We start from the raw sequence: 23591 nt of genomic DNA on the forward strand, positions 1-23591 counted from the left end.
CTGGCTATATTCTCGCGATAAAAGTACAAAAGTAACAGCCAGGACTTTAATTTGCCAGGCAATGTTCAAACCTATTTAAAAGGGAAAATAAATTTCAAAGGGTCAAACTAGTATAATGGGGCTTATCGTTTCGACCTGGCTCTGTCCTGACTGTCATGTTTATTGACAAAGTTCTTGAATATTATTATTTTTATTAGAATTTCGTTCCGCCTTCAAATAAGAGAAAGCTCATAACAGAGGCAGGCAAGCAATGCAGGTATGTAACATATAGAACATAGGCAACATACTATTTAAATTCGCCATATTTTTCATTATACACTATATTATATTAGCTCTTAGCACCGTTCAGCGTTACTCCTGTTAATATGAATGGAAGAAAGAAATAACGAAGAGTAACATCTGTATCCTGTCCTGTTATGCAAGCATACACATTTACAATGTTATGTTGGTTGCATACAGGCAGGGCGTTCTAGATTATGTTAGATAAGTAAATTTTCAACAGAAGAAAACGTGTTTAACTTTTGATCCCCTGATATCCCCGATCTGAAATTTTTTAAAAAGAATTGACTTCGTACGTGATTAGATCTGGTAAGTTCTGTCGAAGTACAAAATGTAGTGGTCCTAGGGACTCCTTTTTATGCAAAATACTTATAACAAACACACAGATAGATACATTCATTATGTTTTTACTATTAGAGGTTGTATAGGGTCCATATGAATTAAACTGTCTCACTATTCTTTTATGAATTAGTTAAATATGACTTGCTCTTCACTATAAAGACTATATTCCCTTATTATGGATAAAATGACCAATCGTACATTTCTTTCGCCTTATCTACTTAAAGTGTCCCTACGTTTTCCTTTGGAAAGTTTGCTAATTCCTTTGTTTTTCTTCTTATTTTTATTTTAACATTTCTTTGTTTTCCAGACATCTGCCAGTGAATGCATTTTGGTGAGCATGTTAGCTGCAAGGTATCAAGCGATCCAAAAGCTAAAGAAGATTTACCCAAACGAAAAGAAAGGAGCTCTACTCGCCAAGTTGACCTGTTATTGTTCCATGGAATCACATTCATCAGTTCAAAAAGGAGCCATGATCACTTTTGTCAAGCTTAGGCTTTTGGAGGTAGACGAAAATAACAGTCTGCGAGGAGAAACGGTGCGAAAGGTAAGACCACGTTTGTTCTACATATTCTTATCAGTTCATTAAAAAAAAGTAAAAGGTATTAAAAACCTAATTTCAAGTCGGTTAGAATTGCTACTTCATACACAACTGTGAATAATTTGTTATTTACTGTTTCACATAGAACACAATCTTTCCTACAGAAATTGCTAATAATAGCAGGTTAATTCTTCCTACGGAATCGATTAATCTATGAAATTGAAATTGACTATGTTTGTGACTTAATAACTCTTAAACCACCCAACCGATCTCGATGAAATTTTCAACATGGATGAGGTGATGAGGTTCGGGCCTGTGATGGTTTTTGTCATTTCACAATGACGGTACAACATAGGGAACGGAAGGGGAAAATAAATAAAACTTGATAACTTTCGAATCACTAGACCGATCTCGATCAAATTTCCAACATAGATGTCCAAAAAGAAACATATTCTCCCTGTACGAAGAACAGGTATTCTGCTAGTCCATTCTAAACAAGAATTCGTTCCTCTAGATCAGTGGTCACCAAACTCATGGGCGTGTCTGGTGGGGACACGCGTTCCTCCCAATATTTTGAAGTACAAAATATTCAATATTTTATTCTAATTTAATTCATTTACTAACGACAGAATAACTTATAAATAATAATTATTTTTCTTTGGAATGAGGCTGTGAAAGGATTATAACAGAGTTCTTTATGTACGTTAGGGGTCTGTTAAGGTAAGCATAAAGGTAACAAATGGAATCGAATATAATAAAGAGGTTGGGCTAGGGAGTACCATTTTAATCACTTTCCTTGATGCCCCCATTTTACATGCCAGAGTGACCAAACTTATGAAGCTTCGGAGTTACCGTACCGTTTCTAAATCCTAATGTGAGCTACCAATCCAAAGATCTACCAGCTTTTTAAAAAAGATCTTACATTTGTTTATTGCCTACAAACTTACATTTCTAGAAATATGAAATAAAACTATCCAAGTTAGCCAATGTCTAATATAGACACGAAAAGCATAACGTTTAGCAAATGTCTAATATAGACACAAAAAACATAACGTTTAGCAAATGTCTAATATAGACACGAAAAACATCATTTAGCAAATGTCTAATATACACACGAAAAACATAACATTTAGCAAATGTCTAATATACACACGAAAAACATAACGTTTAGCAAATGTCTAATATACACACGAAAAACATAACGTTTAGCAAATGTCTAATATACACACGAAAAACATAACGTTTAGCGAATGTCTAATATACACACGAAAAACATAACGTTTAGCAAATGTCTAATATAGACACACAAAAATAAAACATAACGTGCACAACCCCACGCGTATACAATCAACTGAGGCATGAGGCTGATAATGGCAGTTGTACGGGAGAAACAAACAGTTTTTGTCGTCAGCGCCCCCTGTCGTTAGCATCATCGCAGTGGAGGAATCAAGGTCAGACAACTGGAGGGTTAACACGATCTACCGAAAATGTCCCAGCAATTGACGATTTGCCAAGGACTGCCTAGACTCAACAAAAAATTTACAAGTTTTAATTATAAAGTGTGTTTTCTATCAAAATTACTTCTTGCATGTATTTTGGGGCGCCTGGTACATTGCTTTGATTTTCTTATTTATGTGTAAACAGAATTACTCTTCATTAATCTTACCCCCATTTTTTTTTTTATTTTAATGAATAACATAGAAACAACGTAGAATTTTAAAATGTAGGAAGTAAGGCAGATAATATCTACAGAATGTTATTTTATGAACTAAACTATTTAGTACACAACACATTATCGGGCTTGATTTCTACATATTTAATATTTACATTGTCTTCAAATGATTCACTAAAATTTTAAAATGTGGGACTGAGCTTAGTGAAGAAAACTAATGCATTTTAATGCGTTTTACATTGTTAATTTGACACATTTTAGTTTGTGTTTTCTTTATTTTATTACGTCTTAGTATAAAATGAAATACGTCACAGTGTGTCACTGAAGACCAAAACATCTTATGTATGAAGTGAACTTGTTGCAGACAGAATACTAAGATGTGGAGTAGAATTTACGTCTGAACTTACTTTTTCTTCTGAAATTAATTTCCCAATATTATTCAGTTATGTTAGCACACATGACTTCTTTTTAAGAGGCGCTTCTTCTTGGGTAGGATAACATTCTTCCTCCGAGTTAATGTTAAGAGCTTCTATAGGTCCTATACACTATAAGCCTGTTAAATAAACGAAAAAATAAAACTAGTTCCATATAAATACTTTCATTTTTTTCCCGCCTTTAAAACGAAAGGTCATTTATTACCCAGAGAAACAAGGAAAGTGCATCGTGCGTAACGCATATCTGATCTTAAGAAGGAAAACCTTTTCCTCAGACACTGCTTGCGGTCATTTTCTTTATTTTTTTTCCTAAAAAAATAAAACAAATAAAAAAAAGTTTCGTCTTGGGATATGACTGAGGTTTGTACAGTATCTAGTTAGTTATTCATATCTTTTCCGCCTAATTGACTTCAGTGGTCCCGTCATAACGTGACCCCGACTTCATTGCTGCATTTACTTCTTAAATTAAGGCATCGTCTGGACAATGTTGCCAGAATCAAAACTGAAGATGTCAGTATTTTACTTGTTTGGACTTTAACGTGCTTGATTAACTGGAGCATCTGCCTTCCTCAGCCCATTGGTTTATATGGAACATTTGCATGTTAACGTCTCACATTTATGCCCTTTCGGCTAAAGGAGACAGATAGGTAATGAAACTGATTGGTTATGAAAGCATTTATGGAATGAAAATGTGCAAGGAAACGGGAGAACCCAGAGAAAACTCACAGACCCAAGGTGTTTTTTAAAAAAAGAAGGTATATTTTAAAAGAAAAATATCTAAAATATGAAATGTTTCTTTCAAAGAAAAGTAAAAATTGCTTCAAGAAAGGAAAACAGTTTGCTCTTTCCATTACAATAAGCGGTCTTCGCCACTGCCTCCACGTAGAAATACATAAATAAACTAGGCTAATTAGATTTAAAAGAAACCTAACACTCAGTTCTCAAGCATTATGGTTTAACATTTTCAGTCAACTTCTATCATCACAGGATTTGGTTGCGTGTTCACATGACAAAATGTTATATATGCTGGCAACACTGATTCATAAATCTTCTAAAAGTAAACAAAGTACACGTGACGAAAAGCTACTTTTATATAATATATATCTACCTGAATATATATTCTCCTCAGTCCAGAGATAATTATATATCAGAAACTTTCGACGCTTTATTTGTATGTCTTGCCTCAAAGTACTGTATTCAACTAGTGAATGAAGTATATGCTAATAACATTTCTCTCCTTGACATCAAATAAGGGGGAAAAGTTACCTACCGAGGAAGTCTCGTCAAGGAAAATTTGTTGACTATCCAAAAGGGAATTTATGTCGTGAAAAGAATGGAATTCTACGTACAACTATACAGGATTTTATTTCTTAACAATCACGAAAATATGTATATTTCCGGCCATAAGTAATACATATGTTCAGTGGAGGGGGGACGAATAAATTTTATCGCTACAGGAAGAAAGCATCATACATGATCAGAAAGCTGTATACAAAAGTTAGTATTTAGAGGCGGCTCGTGAGAGAAGTCACATTGCCACACATTAAAGTTTTTTTTTTTTGTTCAAAAATTTTTCTAATATACAATTATTGTGTACAACAATTAATTATTTGTTTGTTTATTTACGAACATAATTTCAGATACAGATAAATGCCAGTTTACATTGCAAATATCTAACAAATCTAGGAGATGAGGACATAAACGAATAATAATAATAATAATAATAATAATAATAATAATAATAATAATAATAATAATAATAATAATAATGTTTCAGTAATAATAAGAAAGGTTGACAATAGCTGACCAAAGGTTATTCACTAAAATGACGTCGTACTGCAAAGTCAAGGGCGCCCATGTTGTGGTTTCCAAGGGGGGGCAAGTATAAGCGACATTTCAAATGTAGTCTCAAATTTTGCGGTAACTATTCTAAAATATCTATTGGGTTTTCGATCTTTTGAAGCACAATTTCCTCTAAAGAAGGGGCAAGAGCCCTACCTTGCCCCCCACCCTGATGGGCGCCCTTGTGCAGAGTTAAATGCAGCTTCAGAATTAAATAAATCTACGGGTGTATGTGACATTTGGTTGTATAAATGAGAAACCTGTAGAACCGAAAGCGTTGAACTACTGACAGTCTAGGTCAGTGGTTCTCAAACTTGTTGTTATTGCGACCCACATTAACTAATAAAAAAAAAATATTCTGTGGCCTCACCTACTTTTATTCAAATACAAATTGACTTTCTTTCTCAATTCTACGCACGCTCAAGGAGGGTTGCAGTGTTTTCATAGAAAGGTAACAGAGCTAACACTACTCCCGAACGCAATGCCCTACCCGGTGACAAGTATTGACTCACCCATCGGAAAAAAAAGCAAGAAAAAAAAAGAAAAAGATAGAAATACTGTTACAAGGTATAGTCAGAATTTTAAACTAATCTTCCAGAATCGGCGTTAGTTCCTTCAGTTTACCATGATTATAACAATTGAATAGTCCTTTTAAGTGTGATCAGACGATTTGTTTTTGTTCTTCAACATTCTGCAAAACTACAAGTACCGCCATCTCGGCAAGAATATCTGTTCATTGTCCATAGCTTTGCACTTAGTCCATCTATTGATAAACGATATATCTAAAACAAAGTGACTATACCGTGTCGTGCACTGAGAAGAAAAATTGTACGTGGTGTACGTAAAATCGTATGTTACACTTATAAATTCTGTAGTTGTAGGACTTAACGTACAGCAGACGTATAACTGAAAACGCATGTTTTATAATACTTTCTGTATAAGTGTTCCATCTATACATACTTTCCGTATGAAACGATGTAGGCGGTCAGGATCTCAAATACAAATGGACGTATATAACATATAGCTTACGAAGGTAACATAAGTATATGCATGTGATATACGGAAAACTGTTAGATATCAGACATCCTGCAACGGCATGATGTAACATCCAGAGCCGTAGCTAGAGATTTCGGCGCCCGGGGCGAAGTAGAATTCGGCGCCCCCTACACTAACCAATAATTATATATATATATATATATATATATATATATATATATATATATATATATATATATATATATATATATATATATATATATATATATATATAAAGAAAAGCAGTTTTTGTTGTTATGATACGCTGAATTTTTATTAATCTTCTTGGAAAGGCATTGCCAATACAAAAACCAAAAACGATCATTATGTATCCTTTTTCAAATAAGAACTGTTTTCAAGAGTCTTATTTTGGGCTTTTTGTTAAACTTGACAAAATTACCTTTGGTTGTCTACAAATTCACTGGGAGAACAGTTATGGAAAGTTACTACTATTTACAACGTTTCATACTACATTACAATTTCAATACATTAAAAACTATGTGCTTTTAAATTGTTCGAAATGGGTGACAGTAATAATTGTAAACTTTTTAAATTTATTCTGTATGTGACCACATCAATAGCATTTTAATTTCGATCTTTTAACGGTAAAATATATTCTGTGAAGTGTAATGGAAATTCAGAAGGAGCCTTCTTTATGAATTTTTTAAATATTGATCGATGGAGCTGAAGAATATGTTCAATGTTTGTACTTAAAATCCAAAATATACTTTGGCTACTAAATGTCTGAAATTATAGTAAGTACTTAATTTCTTAATGAATGAAAGTTCCGAATTTAAGGTACCGGTACTTATTTTTCATTAACATATTAAAGTACTCTAACACGTACATATATAAAGAATGTGTGTACTTATGTTTTGTATGTATGTAGATTGATAAAAACATCACACAACTAGACACGTATGCTGCCGTCCTAAGCGAAAAGACCTTATCTCCACATTTTTCGAAAATCGAGATATTGTATGGGAATGTTCGTAGTACAATTTTGCATCTATCTAAAGTGAAATTGACGTAGTTTGACCAATAGGTAGGGGGCAATAACGTCATGACTGTTTACCTTATATTCAAAACTTAACTGAAAGTCAGCAAAAAGACCTTAAGTGGCAATTCATAAGCAAAAATATTTAACTGTATTACCACACAAATTTTAGATCGTGAATATATATTTAATAAAGTTTTACTGAAATACAACAAATTTGAACGTACAGCCTAAGCCAAAACACGTTTTGCTTATTTTCTCGAAAGTATGTGAAATGGAGTTACGGCTTTTTCGCTTAGCACGCAGTATGCACAAAATAATATGTTGGCGATACAAAAAGTTGATGAAAAATAACCCAAATAAATTCCTCCAAATTGGAAGCATTTGATATGTCAATGGAACTTAAAAATAAATCATTGGTAGTGATAAGTGTCTGAAAAAGTCGAACTTCGTTGGGCTAATTTCTGACCCCTTAAGCCCCTATCCTACAACTGTTTGAAGTTCGAAAATATTATTGTTCCCCTCGTTTACCTTTATTTTTAACATTCCCGCACAAACAGCAGCTTGAATGTGTCTCTTCACTCTTCTCACTTTCATACCTTCATTCTCACCGTCACACAATGGGGCCAGGCGTGACGTCATATTGTGTGGTGCTCTCGTTTTGTCAACTTAAGATCTCTCAGGCAATTCTTAGCAAAAACTCGAAAAATGAAGTAAAAGATTGACTCGACATAATTTGTTATAATGAAACCTTAATAGTGTACACATAAGATAGTGTACAGGAAAAGAAGTTATAGCAGTTTACAATGAACTCATGGGACGTGTAAATTTGGTTATCCGCCGAAGCCGGAGAGGCGCTGCTTAGTGACAGAAGATAGGAAATTGACTTTGAATGCAACTATTCCTATATTGCGTGTAGATATTCAGTGGCTGGTAGGGATGCGCACGAGACGAGTCGAGACAGGATTTTCCTGGCAAAATTCGAGTCGAGACACGGCTCTTCCAATAGAGAAATATACACTTTTCGAGTCGAGACATCGCTTTTACGGCACTTTTTCGAGTCGAGACAGCCACAAATCTTGTCTCATGCGCATCCCTAGTGGCTGGTAAACATAGTGGCATGGCCAACATGTATGTATCATTTTGTATATTTAGAATGTAGATGTGATATGTAGTCAATAATCATATTTGAAATGATGCTAATATTTATCATATCCCTATAATAATCCCCTACTTAATATCATATTTGGAAAATGTTGTGGTACTGAAAGCATATAACTATGGTCAAGCGATAGAATGGCATTTTAGTAGAAAATATGGCATAATATGTCTGTAATTTTTTAATATGTCGTAGCGGAAACATTGTTCTTACTGCATGCAAAGAGAAAACCTGCACATATTTGCACTTTTGAGAAATATAGCGCATGAAAATGTTTAAGGAAAACCGCATTCTGGATGCAATGCTGCTTTTGAATTGAGCTGGAATGAATGTGAGAGCAAGTGTTAGGTTATCCCCATGCACGCAGTGACAAAGTTGAATATAGGTCGATTCTGGAATTTTGAACCCAGATTTCGTTGGGGGCTTCGCCCCCAGAACCCATCTTGTTTCTAACATCTAGTCATACTTCTCTGGCATTCACTAACAGAACTAAACCCTAGTCAAACGTATTTGATTAATGGTGGCGACATTTTGAAACACCAATGCTAAACCATCTATGGCCTATAAGGTAGAACCATATTAAAAATGGTGTTGATCAATTCACTATTGTGTTTTTTGTGATGCGTGCACAGAAGTGACATTGGAATCAACTGTAATGAACCTCCGCTTGCTCCAGCTAAGAGTGTTCCGATCAAGCTCTGAAATGAGCTCACGTAATACACGATGCAATATATGAAACAACTTGAACAGGTTACTGATACTTGTAAATCATAATGGACCTTATTCAGAGTCGTTCTGACGTTTGATTAGTGCCATACTCAAGAGTTCGACTAACACATGTTTCCTGCAGTAGTCAGGCTTTTAGTATGACGCTAATCATACGTCAAAACGACTCTGCATAAGGCGGCATATGTTTAATATATCTGATAATATATTTATATCGAGAACTTGTGATGAGATAATTTTTATGTATTGAAGCGCCCTTGCATCTTCATTGTCATAACGAATCTTCCACAACTTTGAAATAATTTTGAGAAGCAAGAACTTCTCTTCAATTGTATTACTCTTCAGTTGTAAATGAATAAGTACACTTTTTCCTTTCATGCGTAAGAATGTAAGCCAATCGTGAATTGCCAAATCAAAGCATATTACCCATGCGTTTGTTTATGCCAATCATATAATCTGTTAAACAATTTAGGAGCGAATATAAGGAATATTTCCTTTTATGATGTAAAACTCTCTTTTTGATTAAATAATGTCGAAATAACATTATTGTAGCCACTGCACATACCGAAATAATTGGTTTTCTTTCAATTTTCTGCTTCATATTGCGAATTCTTATTTTTGCCAAGAATTCAGTGTTTTGGCCCCACTGTGCGTTGAGATTAATCCGATTGGGTAGAAAAACGTTTTGAACTAAGCAAACTCATTACTGTCAAAACACCGAATACGACTTCGTTCGTTTCTGATTTCGAAAATGCTCCTGCGCACACTATAAGTCATTACTCGGCAGTGGATTGCGAGCGAAGCGAGCAAGAAAATTTTTAAGAAATCTACGTATTTCATTGATAACCGACAACAATATTGATCGAATAGGGCGCCAATACTCTCTGGGGGCGACTCGTCTTTTACTCATGTCCAACACAACTTTTTCTTTCTCCTTGCTCGTTCGGCGCCCCCTTGCATCAGCGCCCGGGGCGGGCGCCCCACTGGCCCCCCCTTAGCTACGGCTCTGGTAACATCTAAGGGCAGAGTCGCCGCTACATGCGTCGTTGAAGTGAGAGTAAGTGAATGAACTTGCAGCAGTCCACTTTAACGTAAGTGTACACGTGTCTATTCCCTTGTTTGTCTCCTTGTCTGCTCCACGATTTCAATGATTACAAGTAACATGTAGGCATTGGCTTAGGAGGATAACTGTGTCTCTTAGAAGTGAAAACACAAACAACAATATATTTAGTCCGCTATACCTAACATACAGAGTGAATAAACCTAAAAACAACTACCACTGAGCTGTTCCCTAGTCGTCTTATTTGCATAGGTTTAACTAACAGTATAGAAACCTAAGCCTTCCCGATTTTTTTTTTTTTTTTTAAAAAGTGATACAATATCACATAAAACATTATATAAAAGGAACAAATTCCTTTATTCCTTCAAGAGTCTTCATCCCGGCGAAATTAAAATACCGCTAATTTTACAGTAATTATGTGATATCTTCAACTAGATAAAAGATAATCGAAATATGGAACAAGAGCGCCCTAGACAATATTATTTTACATGAGAAACCGTTATCACGACTCACTTATCTAGCCATTTATTCGATTCGATTTATTCGATTTCGAGCCATTTTGAAAATCGGCATTTATTTTCGCGTTTCTAAACAGCTGAAAACGGAAAGCCACTAGGTGACTTGTGATAACGGTACCTCACGCAAAATAATATTGTCTAGGGCGCTCTTGTTCCATATTTCAATTATCTTTTATCTAGTTGAAGATATCACATAATTACTGTAAAATTAGCGGTATTTTAATTTCGCCGGGATGAAGACTCTTAAATCATTGCGCATGTGTAAATTATTGTCGTATGTGTAACAAGATCAAAATTTACGAACAAGTGAAAATTTAGCTAAAAATGTGAAATTTTTGTGTCGTTGATGGGTATTTGTATCGGAAAACCTATGAACACCTTTGAAAGGTCTTGGACCCACAATCAGACAGTAAAATTATCTATTCAATGATTTGTTCCTCGTCTTCAATATCTATTTTAGCCTAAACTGAGGACTCTAATATTCTTCTTTCTCTTACAGGCAATGGAAGAAGACATAGCGAAAGGACTTGTTCCATTCTTTGTGTCAACTACATTGGGCACCACTTCCTGCTGTTCCTTTGACAATATTGCAGAAATTGGCCCTATTTGCCAAGAGTTCGATGTCTGGCTTCATGTAGATGGTGCTTATGCTGGCAACGCCTTCATCTGTCCAGAATTCCGTCCTCTGATGAATGGACTTGAATACGCCATGTCCTTCAATACCAATGCCAACAAATGGCTTCTGGTAAACTTTGACTGCTCCACCATGTGGACCAAAGACAGATACAAACTCACCCAGGGTATGGTCGTTGATCCCTTGTACCTACAGCACAGTAACGCTGACTTGTCCATTGATTTTCGACATTGGGGAATCCCACTGAGTAGAAGATTCAGATCACTTAAACTCTGGTTTGTCCTTCGATCTTACGGCATTGAGGGTCTTCAGAAGTATATACGAGAGCACTGCCGGTTGGCCAAGTACTTCGAATCACTCGTCAGGAAAGATGAACGATTTCAAGTTGTGAATGACGTGAAGGTAAGTTTCCAAATGAAATTTCAATCGCATATTAAAGATAAACTGATTATAGTACTGTAATTTGTAGGACAATCATACTTTCGTACTCTAGTTCCGCGCACCACAAACATTTGCAGCAGCCTTGCTAAATAAAGTTCATATTAAATAAAGATGTACAGTTAGTTTCCGATTTCTACAAATTCGACATATGTACATTCATACTCACCTAAGAATTTCCGATGTAAGTAAAATTCACAACACGGTGCTTAATCTGAGGTAAGAAGTAGTATTAAATTTATAAATTCTATTTTGATATGACACCTAGTGAATGAGGCATGAAAAACATGCTAATTTGTCTATTTTTTCACACGTACTTACGATCAGTATTTCTTCCAGATATGTTTTTTTTTGGGGGGGAGGCACTCTTCCCCGGAAGAGACCAAAATAATAGGTCTACGTTTATAATATAATAATAAATAGAATAGTACCACCAGTGCCCCCCCCCCGGAATACCAAGTGTGCCCCCGGAACATTTTTTCTGAAAGAACGACTGCTTACGATATCTTAGGTTATGGTTAAAGAAACAAACGACTTATGCAAATAATCCTGGAATGATGTATTTAAGCAGTCAGGAACCCTCTATACATAATTAGTTATTCATGGACGCATATTGAATTTTAAGAGATAAAAATACCTTACATCCCTATAATAAACGGTTTCAAGTATTGCTCACCTCTTCTTCGGTGTGACTCTTTGAGCTGAGTTGGTGAACTATGACATATTATGCAACTGTTCTTTCTGAAAGTAAAGTCAAAAGAGTCACTTAAAAAGATACGAGTGAAGCCTTGAAACTGTATGCGTTTTAATTAATTATAGGCAAGGGCGCCGATCCTGAGGGGGCCGGGGGACCCGGGCCACCCCAAAGCTCAGGTGGGCCTCCGTAGTGTATTTATGAATATACAATATTTGGCATAATTTGAATGCAATTTGTCTTAACACCCTCATATATATACCTTCTGCGTCTGAGTGCCCCCCCCCCCCAAATTTACAGAGTAATCGGCGCCCTTGATTACAGGAATGTAAAGTAGTATTTTTAAATATACATAATTATCTTGCGCCATTAAGAAATTATTGCCATATTAATCAACAGAGATGCTATAGGTATAAAAAAAATGCGTCACATATACGGGAAACAAACTATACTGTATAACGTGTTACCTGATAAATATGATAATATACCTAGGTAGTAAAATATGATAAAAATATTCTTAATTTTAAGAAACTATTCAAAAACTATCTTCTGAAAAATATATCTTCCAAGTTTTGAATTCGTGAAGTTGGCTATAATGACATGTAATTATGTCTGCAATTCGACAAATACAATATCATGTATTTGATCTAAGGGTGAAAAAAATTGAAACAAATTGATTTGGCATATTACTGAGAGCCATCTTTGTAATTATATTAAATGATGACGTAAGAGTAAGTTTATAGACACTTATTCCACTACGGAAAACAAACAAAGAATTATCGTACTGTAAATTGTAGGGGATTGCTTCTGGAATTAAAGAGTCCATCGCAACACTTGTAGCATCACCCAATAGGCGAAGTGAAATACATACCACTTGTTCCAAGTCACTAAATTAAACTCAATTTCATTCATTTATTATGTTTCTTTGTGTTTCTTTGACCTTATTTAGTACATAATGATACAAAGTATGGAACATGTCAATGTATAAGCCTTCAAAGATTTACATACAATATAAGCTACAACAAAATCGGTATGTGTGAACATTCATTTATAGTAAAACAAGAATTTTAGGAATGCTCCAAAAACTGGATCAAAAGATTGCGATCTTGACCAAGAATTTTAGGAATGATCAAAAAATGCATCAAAAGATTGCAATCTTGATCAAGAATTTTAGGAATGATCAAAAAATGCATCAAAAGATTGCAATCTTGATCAAGAATTTTAGGAATGATCAAAAAATGCATCAAAAGATTGCAATCTTGATCAAGAATTTTAGGAATGATCAAAAAATGCATCAAAAGATTGCAATCTTGATCAAGAATTTTAGGAATGATCAAAAAATGCATCAAAAGATTGCGATCTTGACCAAGAATTTTAGGAATGATCAAAAAATGCATCAAAAGATTGCAATCTTGATCAAGAATTTTAGGAATGATCAAAAAATGCATCAAAAGATTGCAATCTTGATCAAGAATTTTAGGAATGATCAAAAAATGCATCAAAAGATTGCGATCTTGATCAAGAATTTTAGGAATGATCAAAAAATGCATCAAAAGATTGCAATCTTGACCAAGAATTTTAGGAATGATCAAAAAATGCATCAAAAGATTGCAATCTTGATCAAGAATTTTAGGAATGATCAAAAAATGCATCAAAAGATTGCAATCTTGACCAAGAATTTTAGGAATGATCAAAAAATGCATCAAAAGATTGCAATCTTGATCAAGAATTTTAGGAATGATCAAAAAATGCATCAAAAGATTGCAATCTTGACCAAGAATTTTAGGAATGATCAAAAAATGCATCAAAAGATTGCGATCTTGATCAAGAATTTTAGGAATGATCAAAAAATGCATCAAAAGATTGCAATCTTGATCAAGAATTTTAGGAATGATCAAAAAATGCATCAAAAGATTGCAATCTTGATCAAGAATTTTAGGAATGATCAAAAAATGCATCAAAAGATTGCGATCTTGATCAAGAATTTTAGGAATGATCAAAAAATGCATCAAAAGATTGCAATCTTGACCAAGAATTTTAGGAATGATCAAAAAATGCATCAAAAGATTGCGATCTTGATCAAGAATTTTAGGAATGATCAAAAAATGCATCAAAAGATTGCAATCTTGACCAAGAATTTTAGGAATGGTCAAAAAATGCATCAAAAGATTGCAATCTTGACCAAGAATTTTAGGAATGATCAAAAAATGCATCAAAAGATTGCGATCTTGACCAAGAATTTTAGAAATGATCAAAAAATGCATCGAAAGATTGCGATCTTGGCCAATAATTAGATTTTCGATCGGAGGCCACAAAATTTTTGAATAGCCCCTAAATCGAGTTTTCCTATTTTCTACACTATATGTAGTTCTCCAAATATAACGCTTATAAGAAAAATTTTGATGGAAATATATTGGATCTTTTGATCCAATAAGAAAGATGAATGAAATGTACGAATTCGTTTGGTTATATCAGGACAATTACGTACAGTACAAAGTTGGTTCATATATTTTTTTTCTCTGAAATCTTCATGAATTCATTCGCTGTATAAAATGAACCTCTTAACATAATATTTCGGATTAGTTTCTTACGTTCCTTACTTTCAGCTGTCTTTTCTTTTTTTTTTTTTTATCTTAGCTGATAAAGGTTCCTTTAACTATGATAGATTTTTAGAAGTTAAAAGACTGACTACAGCCAAATTATATTTAATCTTTGTGTTATAGTCATGTCTATCAAAATTCTTTTGAGATTCATTTAAATGTTCACTAATTGTAGATAGCACTTCATATAATTTTCTTAATATATCAGCAGTATATGTAGCCTATACATAGCACTGTTAATAGTTTTTGAAAAGTTCACAACAACTTTTTCCTATGACTGAAATTGTAATAATTCTTATCAACAATTTTTACAAACGAAAAACTTTTACTTATAGGTAGGATGAGGTTCCTCAGAACACTACACCATATATAGTGTTTGAATAAAATAAGAAATAGCAAAGCTGTAGTATAGATGGTTGTCTTATATTGATACTGATGGTCTCAATACATTTTGCTTAAGCTGATTTATGTTGGTCTATACCACTTCAACATTCTATAACTACGCGAAGAAAAGTTATTCAATCACTTCCATCCGATGACGTAATTGGTTCGTATGATCATTATTTGATTGAGAACAATTCATTATTAACCGACTGATGTAAGTAAATCAATCTCCCACTGACTGGTAACCACTTTTCTAAATACAATCGTGTTGACTTCATTCTATGAGGCGATTTTAGTGTTGATTTTTTATTTCCTGATGCAATTTTATTTATTTTAGTGTTGATTGTATTCTCTGATTTAATTTTATTTATTTTAGTGTTGATTTTATTCTCTGAGACGATTTTATTGATTTTAGTGTTGATTTTTTATTCTCCGAGGCGGTTTTATTGAGTTTAGCGTTGATTGTATTCTCTGAAACTATTTTATTAATTTTAGTGTTGATTTTATTCTCTAAGGCGGTTTTATTGATTTATTTGTGTTGATTTTATTCTCTGATGCGGTTTTATTGATTTATTTGTGTTGATTTTGTTCTCTGAAGCGATTTTATTGATTTTAGTGTTGATTTTTTATTCTCTGAGTTGATTTTATTGAATTTATGACAATATTGTTATATGTACTTTTTAACTACTGTCATAAATTTGGTGCTGATTTTATTGTCTGAGGCGATTTTATTGAGTTTGGTGTTGATTTTATTCTATGAGGCAATTTTATTGCTTTTTTAAGTTTGAAACTTCCGATAGCAACAAAATACTCATATTTTTTTAGAGGTTAAATTGAATAAAATTATATTTAAAAATATATCCTTTGGTAACAAGAAGAAAGTTTAGTCCATTGATAATATTCGAATTTAGGCACTTTTGAATTGTTACTTGGATATTTTCATAAAAACGGAGTTGGTAACAGTAAATCCCTTGAAATTTAGGGTTTCCCTGATGAATAACAGCTACAGGAAGCATCCATTAAACAGAAATTCATACACATTAGGGACGAGCGGACTCTATAGTTATGCCTCGTCTCCAGCACGTAGAAATTAGGAGATTAGAAGATAAGAATTGTTAGATGGAAGTTGATCACCGATCTCTGTAAACATCGACATACATTAAGTGGTAAAATAGAAATACATTAAGAATAGTTAACATTAGTTGCACTTGAAACTTTCAAAAATTTATTAGTTAAGCACAATTTTGATATTTTTTAGAATATTTTAAGTGTGTAGGTTTTTACTTGAGGTTACCTGCGAAAATTTAAGAGCTTTTCTTAAAAGTTAGTATATTAACATCGTTGTAGATACTTTATGCTCTTATACTTAAACTGAATGTTCTGAATCCTCAGTGGTAAAGTTTGAATGAATATTCTTTCTCCTCAGTGAACAATATAATCTTCAATAAAATCGCCTCAGAGAATAAAATTAAGACTAAATTCAATAAAATCGCCTCAGAGAATAAAAAATCAACACTAAATTCAATAAAATCGCCTCAGAGAATAAAAAATCAACACTAAAATCAATAAAATCGCCTCAGAGAATAAAAAATCAACACAAATAAATCAATAAAATCGTCTGAGAATAAAGTCAATCCTAAAATCAATAAAATCGCCTTAAAGAATAAAATCAACACAATTAAATCAATAAAATTGCCTCAGAGAATAAAAATCAACACTAAAATCAATAAAATCGCCTCAGAGAATAAAATCAACACAAATAAATCAATAAAACCGCCTCAGAGAATAAAATCAACACTAAAATCAATAAAATCGCCTCAGAGAATAAAAAAATCAAAACTGAAATCAATAAAATCGCCTCAGAGAATAAAATCAACACAAATAAATCAATAAAACCGCCTCAGAGAATAAAATCAACACTAAAATCAATAAAATCGCCTCAGAGAATAAAAGAATCAAAACTGAAATCAATAAAATCTCCTCAGAGAATAAAATCAACACAAATAAATCAATAAAACCGCCTCAGAGAATAAAATCAACACTAAAATCAATAAAATCGCCTCAGAGAATAAAAAAATCAAAACTGAAATCAATAAAATCGCCTCAGAGAATAAAATCAACACAAATAAATCAATAAAATCGCGTCAGAGAATAAAATCAACACTAAAATCAATAAAATTGCCTTATATTATTATTACGAGGGTAAGTTAAAAGTTATCCGCAATGTAGCTTAAACTTTTCTTATATTGTTATGCTGTTGTGGCCATGCTATGAAAGTTTGATCCTAATTCTTCCATTTGTCTTCCTTTTGTTGCAGATAGATCATGGCCGCTCCATTAGGACTTTGCACCAAAGAGGAACAATGAGCAGTGATCCAGTTTTTGTGGTCGGAAGGTGAAATCTATCAAAGACTTTCGGCACAATCCGAGAACAGGTGTCACAATGAAGTGTTTACGAATGGATTGAAAAATTGAGAAACTGTTGCACAAGGAAGGAGCCGAACGACCATCCGTGGCCACAAATAATGACAACATTGAGCGTGCACATGATATGGTTATGTTAGACAGACGAGTGACTATTGGTGAAGTAGCACATCGTCTGAAAATTAGTCATGGTTCTGCGTACAAAATCATCCACAACAGACTTGGGTTTCATAAAGTTGCGTTCCTATTTGGTGCAAACTTCTAATGGAGCGGCCGTGCTCTATCTGCAACAAAAGGAAGACAAATATAGGAATTAGGATCAAACTTGCATAGTATGACCACAACAGCGTAACAATAAAATAAACGAGGACAGAAGTCAATATGAACAATGTAAGAAAGTTATAACTACATTGTGGATAATTTTTGACTTACCCTATTATTATTATTATTATTATTATTATTATTATTATTATTATTATTATTATTATTATTATTATTATTATTATTATTATTATTATTATTATTATTATTATTGATTTCTTGCTTGCAAGGAAGACAAGAACCTTAAGCACATAGTCATTTGTTTAAGACAAATATTTTATATACCTTTTATTTTTCTCAACAGATGGGACTGGTGTGTTTTAAATTGAAAGGCCCTGACAAAATAAACCAAGATTTACATGAATCTGTCAACCTTTCGGCAAAGCTTCATTTGACTGCAGCCCGTGTAAAAGGTGCCTTCATCATACGGTTTTGTGTATGTGCTGAACACGCAACGGACGAAGATATTGGTAAGTAAATTACAGCCTGTCTAGATAAATTCTTTCCATCATAGTAGCATTTATAGAAGTCAATTAAGACGCTACGTGCTCTGTGAAATCATAGCTTCTTCAGTCTCAGTAAACACAACAAGTATTATATGAAGCAGGTAGTACGTTGTCGAAGCAGTGTTTCCAAGCAAAAATGAACTTCGTAAGTGAAGTTGATCTTGATAGTTACTTCGCTGCCGTTCCATTTCCTCATGTATTTGGCTTTTAAGAGCTTGACTTACTAAAAATAATACAAAATGTATCATTTCTTTTTGCTTGTTTTTCATAAGTACAAGGAAATAATGAAATGCAACTTACCACATTCATATATAATGTTATTCTACAACAGAATATATGAACCTGAAAAATTTTCAGTGTTGCCATCCATAGAAATGACAGTGTTGCCAGAATAACATTTCCCCTAAAATTTAAGTTAAGGCAGTGACTAGAGGAACGAACTCAACCTCATTTGATTACGTATCATGTTGTTTTGGTATCCTGTCAACTATTTTTTAAATAATAGTTGTATAAAGTTTGTAATAAACAAAATAGTTTTAACATACAGTTATTAAAATTAAATAATAATGTTATTTAAAAATTACAATTTTCCTTTGGGTTAGTCCCGGAAAGTTACAATCATACCAAATTTCAACTTTCCAGTCAACCGGAAGTATCCCTTTATTTTATGTCAATTCATGTAGTTTTATATATAGTTAGGGTGTTATACTTCTTGTGCTTTATACACAGTCCTTCTGCAATATTCACGATCCTGAATAACAAATGAAATCTAAATTCCGAAAAACAGTGTTTCCACTTCTCAACAAATATTACTATAAAACTTCACATTTTATGATTTCTTTTATCCTATTCACCGAGGATTTTTTCTTAACAAATGAGATTTTAATATTTTCAGATATGAAAAAATAATAAAATAAAATAAAATAAAAGATTCAATAATGCAAAAATCTCTTAAATATAAAAAAAAAAGTTTTTAAAACAAGAACTTATTAATTTTCAAGTAAATGTATTTTCAAGGATATGGTTTTCTTTTCTGTTTCAGAATATGCATGGAACGTGATCCGTGAGGCAGGAACTGATATTCTCGAAGCTTACAAAGCCGCCAGCGGTAAGCCAATCAAATTATCACCACGGACCATTGCCGCCGTCAAAATAATGCTCGCACGAAGAAAGAAAGCTACTGGAAGGCGATTTACTTTCACCAGAAGTGTATCCGGTGATATGTTCCGTTCATCCAGAATGGAGTCGACTTTGGACGACGGTGTAACACCTGTTATTGTTGTGGACGATGACGACCAAACTGACTTGGATGATGTGTTTACTAACTGTCTAAACATCCAAGAGGATACCTCACAAACGAACGGTGTAAATGGCGTGTAAGAAAAGAAAGACAGTGCAAAGACAATTTCTACTAGAAATTAATTATCCCTTGTACATAAATTAGTAAGAATTCAAAGATTGGGAGCCTGAGTAAGATATTTGTCTGCATCGGTAGTTGACAATGATTTTTTTTTTTTTTTTTTTTGCTATGTTCTGTTTTATACCTGTATTATATTGTGACTCACAACTGAGAAAGGACTCAAAGTAATCCTAAAAACAAATGGGGAACGTATCAGTGTGTGTGTCACGTGTTAATTTTAATAAGAAACAGTTACTCTAATTAATCTCGCTATCTACGCTATCGCTTAACTGTATAAGGAAGTCCTTGGATCATTGCATAAATACGGTATAGGATTGGTGGGAAAACTTAAAGGTAAAAAGTCTTAAATATAAACAATCAGTTTTTAACACAGCACGATTTTAACCTGTAATAGACAGAGGGTCCAAGGATCTAGCGGAAGTATTGGTGTTTACACTAAAGATATGTATCTAAGTTTTCGCATACGTAAACAAATGAAGAATTAAAGTAAGTGTATGATGAAAGAATTAGTAATGAAGATACCGGAGAAAAAACGGAAGAGTCTAAAACAGGAAAAATCAACGTGTATTACATCGTTTACCATAGACTCATACGTCTAGAAATCGTACCAAGAGCACCTAACACAAAAGGTGAGTACTGGTAAACCGTCTTGCCCCCATAAGATAATACAATGAAAATTATGTTGTTTAGAAACATATACATTTTCAAGGTATTTTATACTCCCACTTAAAATATCACATGATCTTTCAAAATAAAGATGAAGTAACCCAAATATCACGAAACTCTCTCCAAAGCTGGATAAAAAAAAAATATAACATTTTTCTAGTGACGTTTCTCCTCAACAGTGAAATTTATCACATTATTAGAGCCTCTGTTTGAGCAGAGAATGAACATCGAAGTCATAGCTAATATCAGTTAGTAACTTACTCGCCACAAACCTGCAACAGTTTTTCTAGAATTCTGACCTATTTCAAGGTTATCAGGCGTCACTTATCTCATAATATATCCTCTCAATTGTCCAGTTCTCAGCAATAAAATTAGGTTCCATAATTTTCCTTCGTTTTACTTCGTATACATTAGTATATTCTCACTACAAATGGAGGCCATTGAAAATCTTTCTGCGAATGAACAATTTATCCAGTTTCAGTAGTACTACTATCTTCGCTATTGTTATCATTGAGACATGGTCTGAGAATTGAAGCAGAAACGTCTATGCGTGCGTTTTTCTGTCAGCCCATTTTGCTTCAATAATTTTATCCTTTGTTGTAAATCTCTTTCTTTCTTAATATTTCATTCAAATTTATCTGGCATCGATTGAAACCCCATTACGAATGGTAAAATTAGATTTTAAAAAAGCATTGCATCAGTTTTGCTATATCTAGAGCTAGTTAAATCTAACCAACCTAATCTAACTTCAAGAAATCAACAATTAGATGTGTTATTTTTCAGTTGATTTGGTAAAGTAAACCTGAACACTTCGTTTTCAACTTCTCTTTCAACTTTAGGCTAATGCACATACAGGGCAACTGAGGGACGTAAAATTAATATTTCATTTCATTTCATTTTCTTTGATTTCTACAATGTATTTTGCAGGAAAATTAGAAAGAGTATGGATCGGATTGATGAGCATTGGATCTAGAATAGTGATTCAGTGACGTATCCATGTTTGATGTACAAAGATTAATTTACTCTTAATATTAGTTTGAATATGGAATGAATGAATAGCATTAGCGGGTATAACAGGGGTGCCCACAAAGGGGGGGCTATGACGCAAACTGCGTCATTGAAATATTTGGGGGGTTAAAAATCTATATAAATATGTTTGAGAGGGTGTAAAAAATAATCGAAAAGATTTTTTTTTCATGGAAGAACCTACGGATAGACAATTGAGGGGGGTGCGTCATGGACATGAGGGGGGGCACCACTGGGTATAAGTAAACTAACTGTTCAAGAAATTGTTGGAATAGTTCCTGATAGTGTTGACTGATTGATTTGTTTTTCTTTTTCATTCGTAAGATAAATAATAATTTAGAATCTATATAACATTACAGTAAAACCTATTATTTTGGCCATCTCTTAACTTTAACTCTATGTTCGTATTCACGTTGTTGGTTTGAAGACCTATATTTTAATGTGGTATCCTAACAACATTAAGCTTCCACCGGAAATTGAACCCCAGTCCTTAGGGATACTTATGTACTATTATTTACAAGTTTGCCACTTGCGTAGGTTGGTTGTTTTGTGTACAATCGAGGATGGCCAAGCTACATGGTTATACTATATAAGAATCCAGTTAAGTGTTACTCAAACGTGATCTTTTAGAAGTAGGTGTATCAAATTCAACTGATTATTACATTTATGTTTTTGATGTAAATATTACGTATAAGATTTTACTTTCTTTCTTGTAGCTTTTTATATTGTATTTATAGTTGAAACATGAATCTTTTACAATATACTCAACTGTGGTTCATTTATTTATTTACCTGATTTACATACAATTCAATCGGTATTTGTTAAAACAATGTCAGCCAACATTTTCAAAATTTTCATTTTTTCGATCAAAAGATCCAATATGTTTCAATCAAAAACTTTCTTGTACGCCTTATGCCTGGAGAACTACATACAGTGTAACCAAACCCAAACTATCACTTAACTCAGTATGATGTGCTTATTACGTAATATATATATATATTCGAAAACTCGATTTAAAGGCTGTTCAAAAATTTTCTGGCCCCTGATCCAAAAACTACTAATATATATTTTAATCAAAAATTTTCTTTTACGCCTTATATCTGGTAAACTATATATAGTGTAGCCAAACCCAAACTACTACTTAACTCAGTCTTATGTGCTTATTATGTAAAAAAAAACTCGATTTAGGGGCCATTCAAAAATTTTGTGGCCCATGGTCCAAAAACTATTGGACAAGATCGCAATCTTTTGATGCATTTTCTGGATCATTCCTAAAATTCTTGGCCAAGATCACAATCTTTAGATCAATATTTTGGATCATTCCTAAAATTCTTATATCTGCTTTCTGGAGTCTGTATAGATGGATACAGCTATCATTTTAGAGTTGAAACAAAACTAAAATACATTTACGAATAAGAAAAACACCTTGTTTATCAGTAAATTATAACATTATCCATACAGATTCTATTAAATTAGTAAAAAACGATAATGTTAAAATACTGACTGACATTGTTTTAACAAATTAATGCCGATTCATCTGTAATTATTCCAGAGTCCATATACAGCTCCCAAGATTACAAAATAGTGATATGCATGCTTTCAATAAAAAGATTTTACAAGTACAGAACATTTTAATAAAAGTGACATATACTAACTAACTAACTAACTCTATGGCCTATGGAACCCGGAGGTTCAGTGCCGCGTTCACAAAAGCTCTCCACTGACTTCTATCCTTAGCTAATTGCATCCAGTTTCTACTTTGTATTCCTATCTCTGCGAGATCCATCTTAATATTGTCCTCCCATCTGCGCCTAGGTCTTCCTAATGGTCGTTTTCCTATGGGTCTACCAGTCAAGACTTTGAAAGCGTTTCTACTT

The 23591-nt window shown here is 33.4% G+C and overlaps 1 protein-coding gene across 1 annotated transcript in view; it reads left to right on the top strand.

Moving 5' to 3' along the window:
* Positions 1-22471, top strand: part of LOC145672064 (aromatic-L-amino-acid decarboxylase-like) — a 50550-nt gene extending 28079 nt beyond the window's left edge. Inside the window, exons 5-8 of the mRNA XM_081741297.1 lie at positions 929-1165; positions 11102-11638; positions 18401-18566; positions 19645-22471. Of these exons, the coding sequence (XP_081597423.1) occupies positions 929-1165; positions 11102-11638; positions 18401-18566; positions 19645-19982 (1278 nt within the window). The 3' untranslated portion in view covers positions 19983-22471. The remainder of the gene's footprint in view (positions 1-928; positions 1166-11101; positions 11639-18400; positions 18567-19644) is intronic.
* The last annotated feature ends 1120 nt before the right edge of the window (positions 22472-23591 follow it).

This window comes from Thermobia domestica, chromosome 15 (genome assembly GCF_964235325.1).
Source record: "Thermobia domestica chromosome 15, izTheDome1.hap1.1, whole genome shotgun sequence".
NCBI lineage: Eukaryota > Metazoa > Arthropoda > Insecta > Zygentoma > Lepismatidae > Thermobia > Thermobia domestica.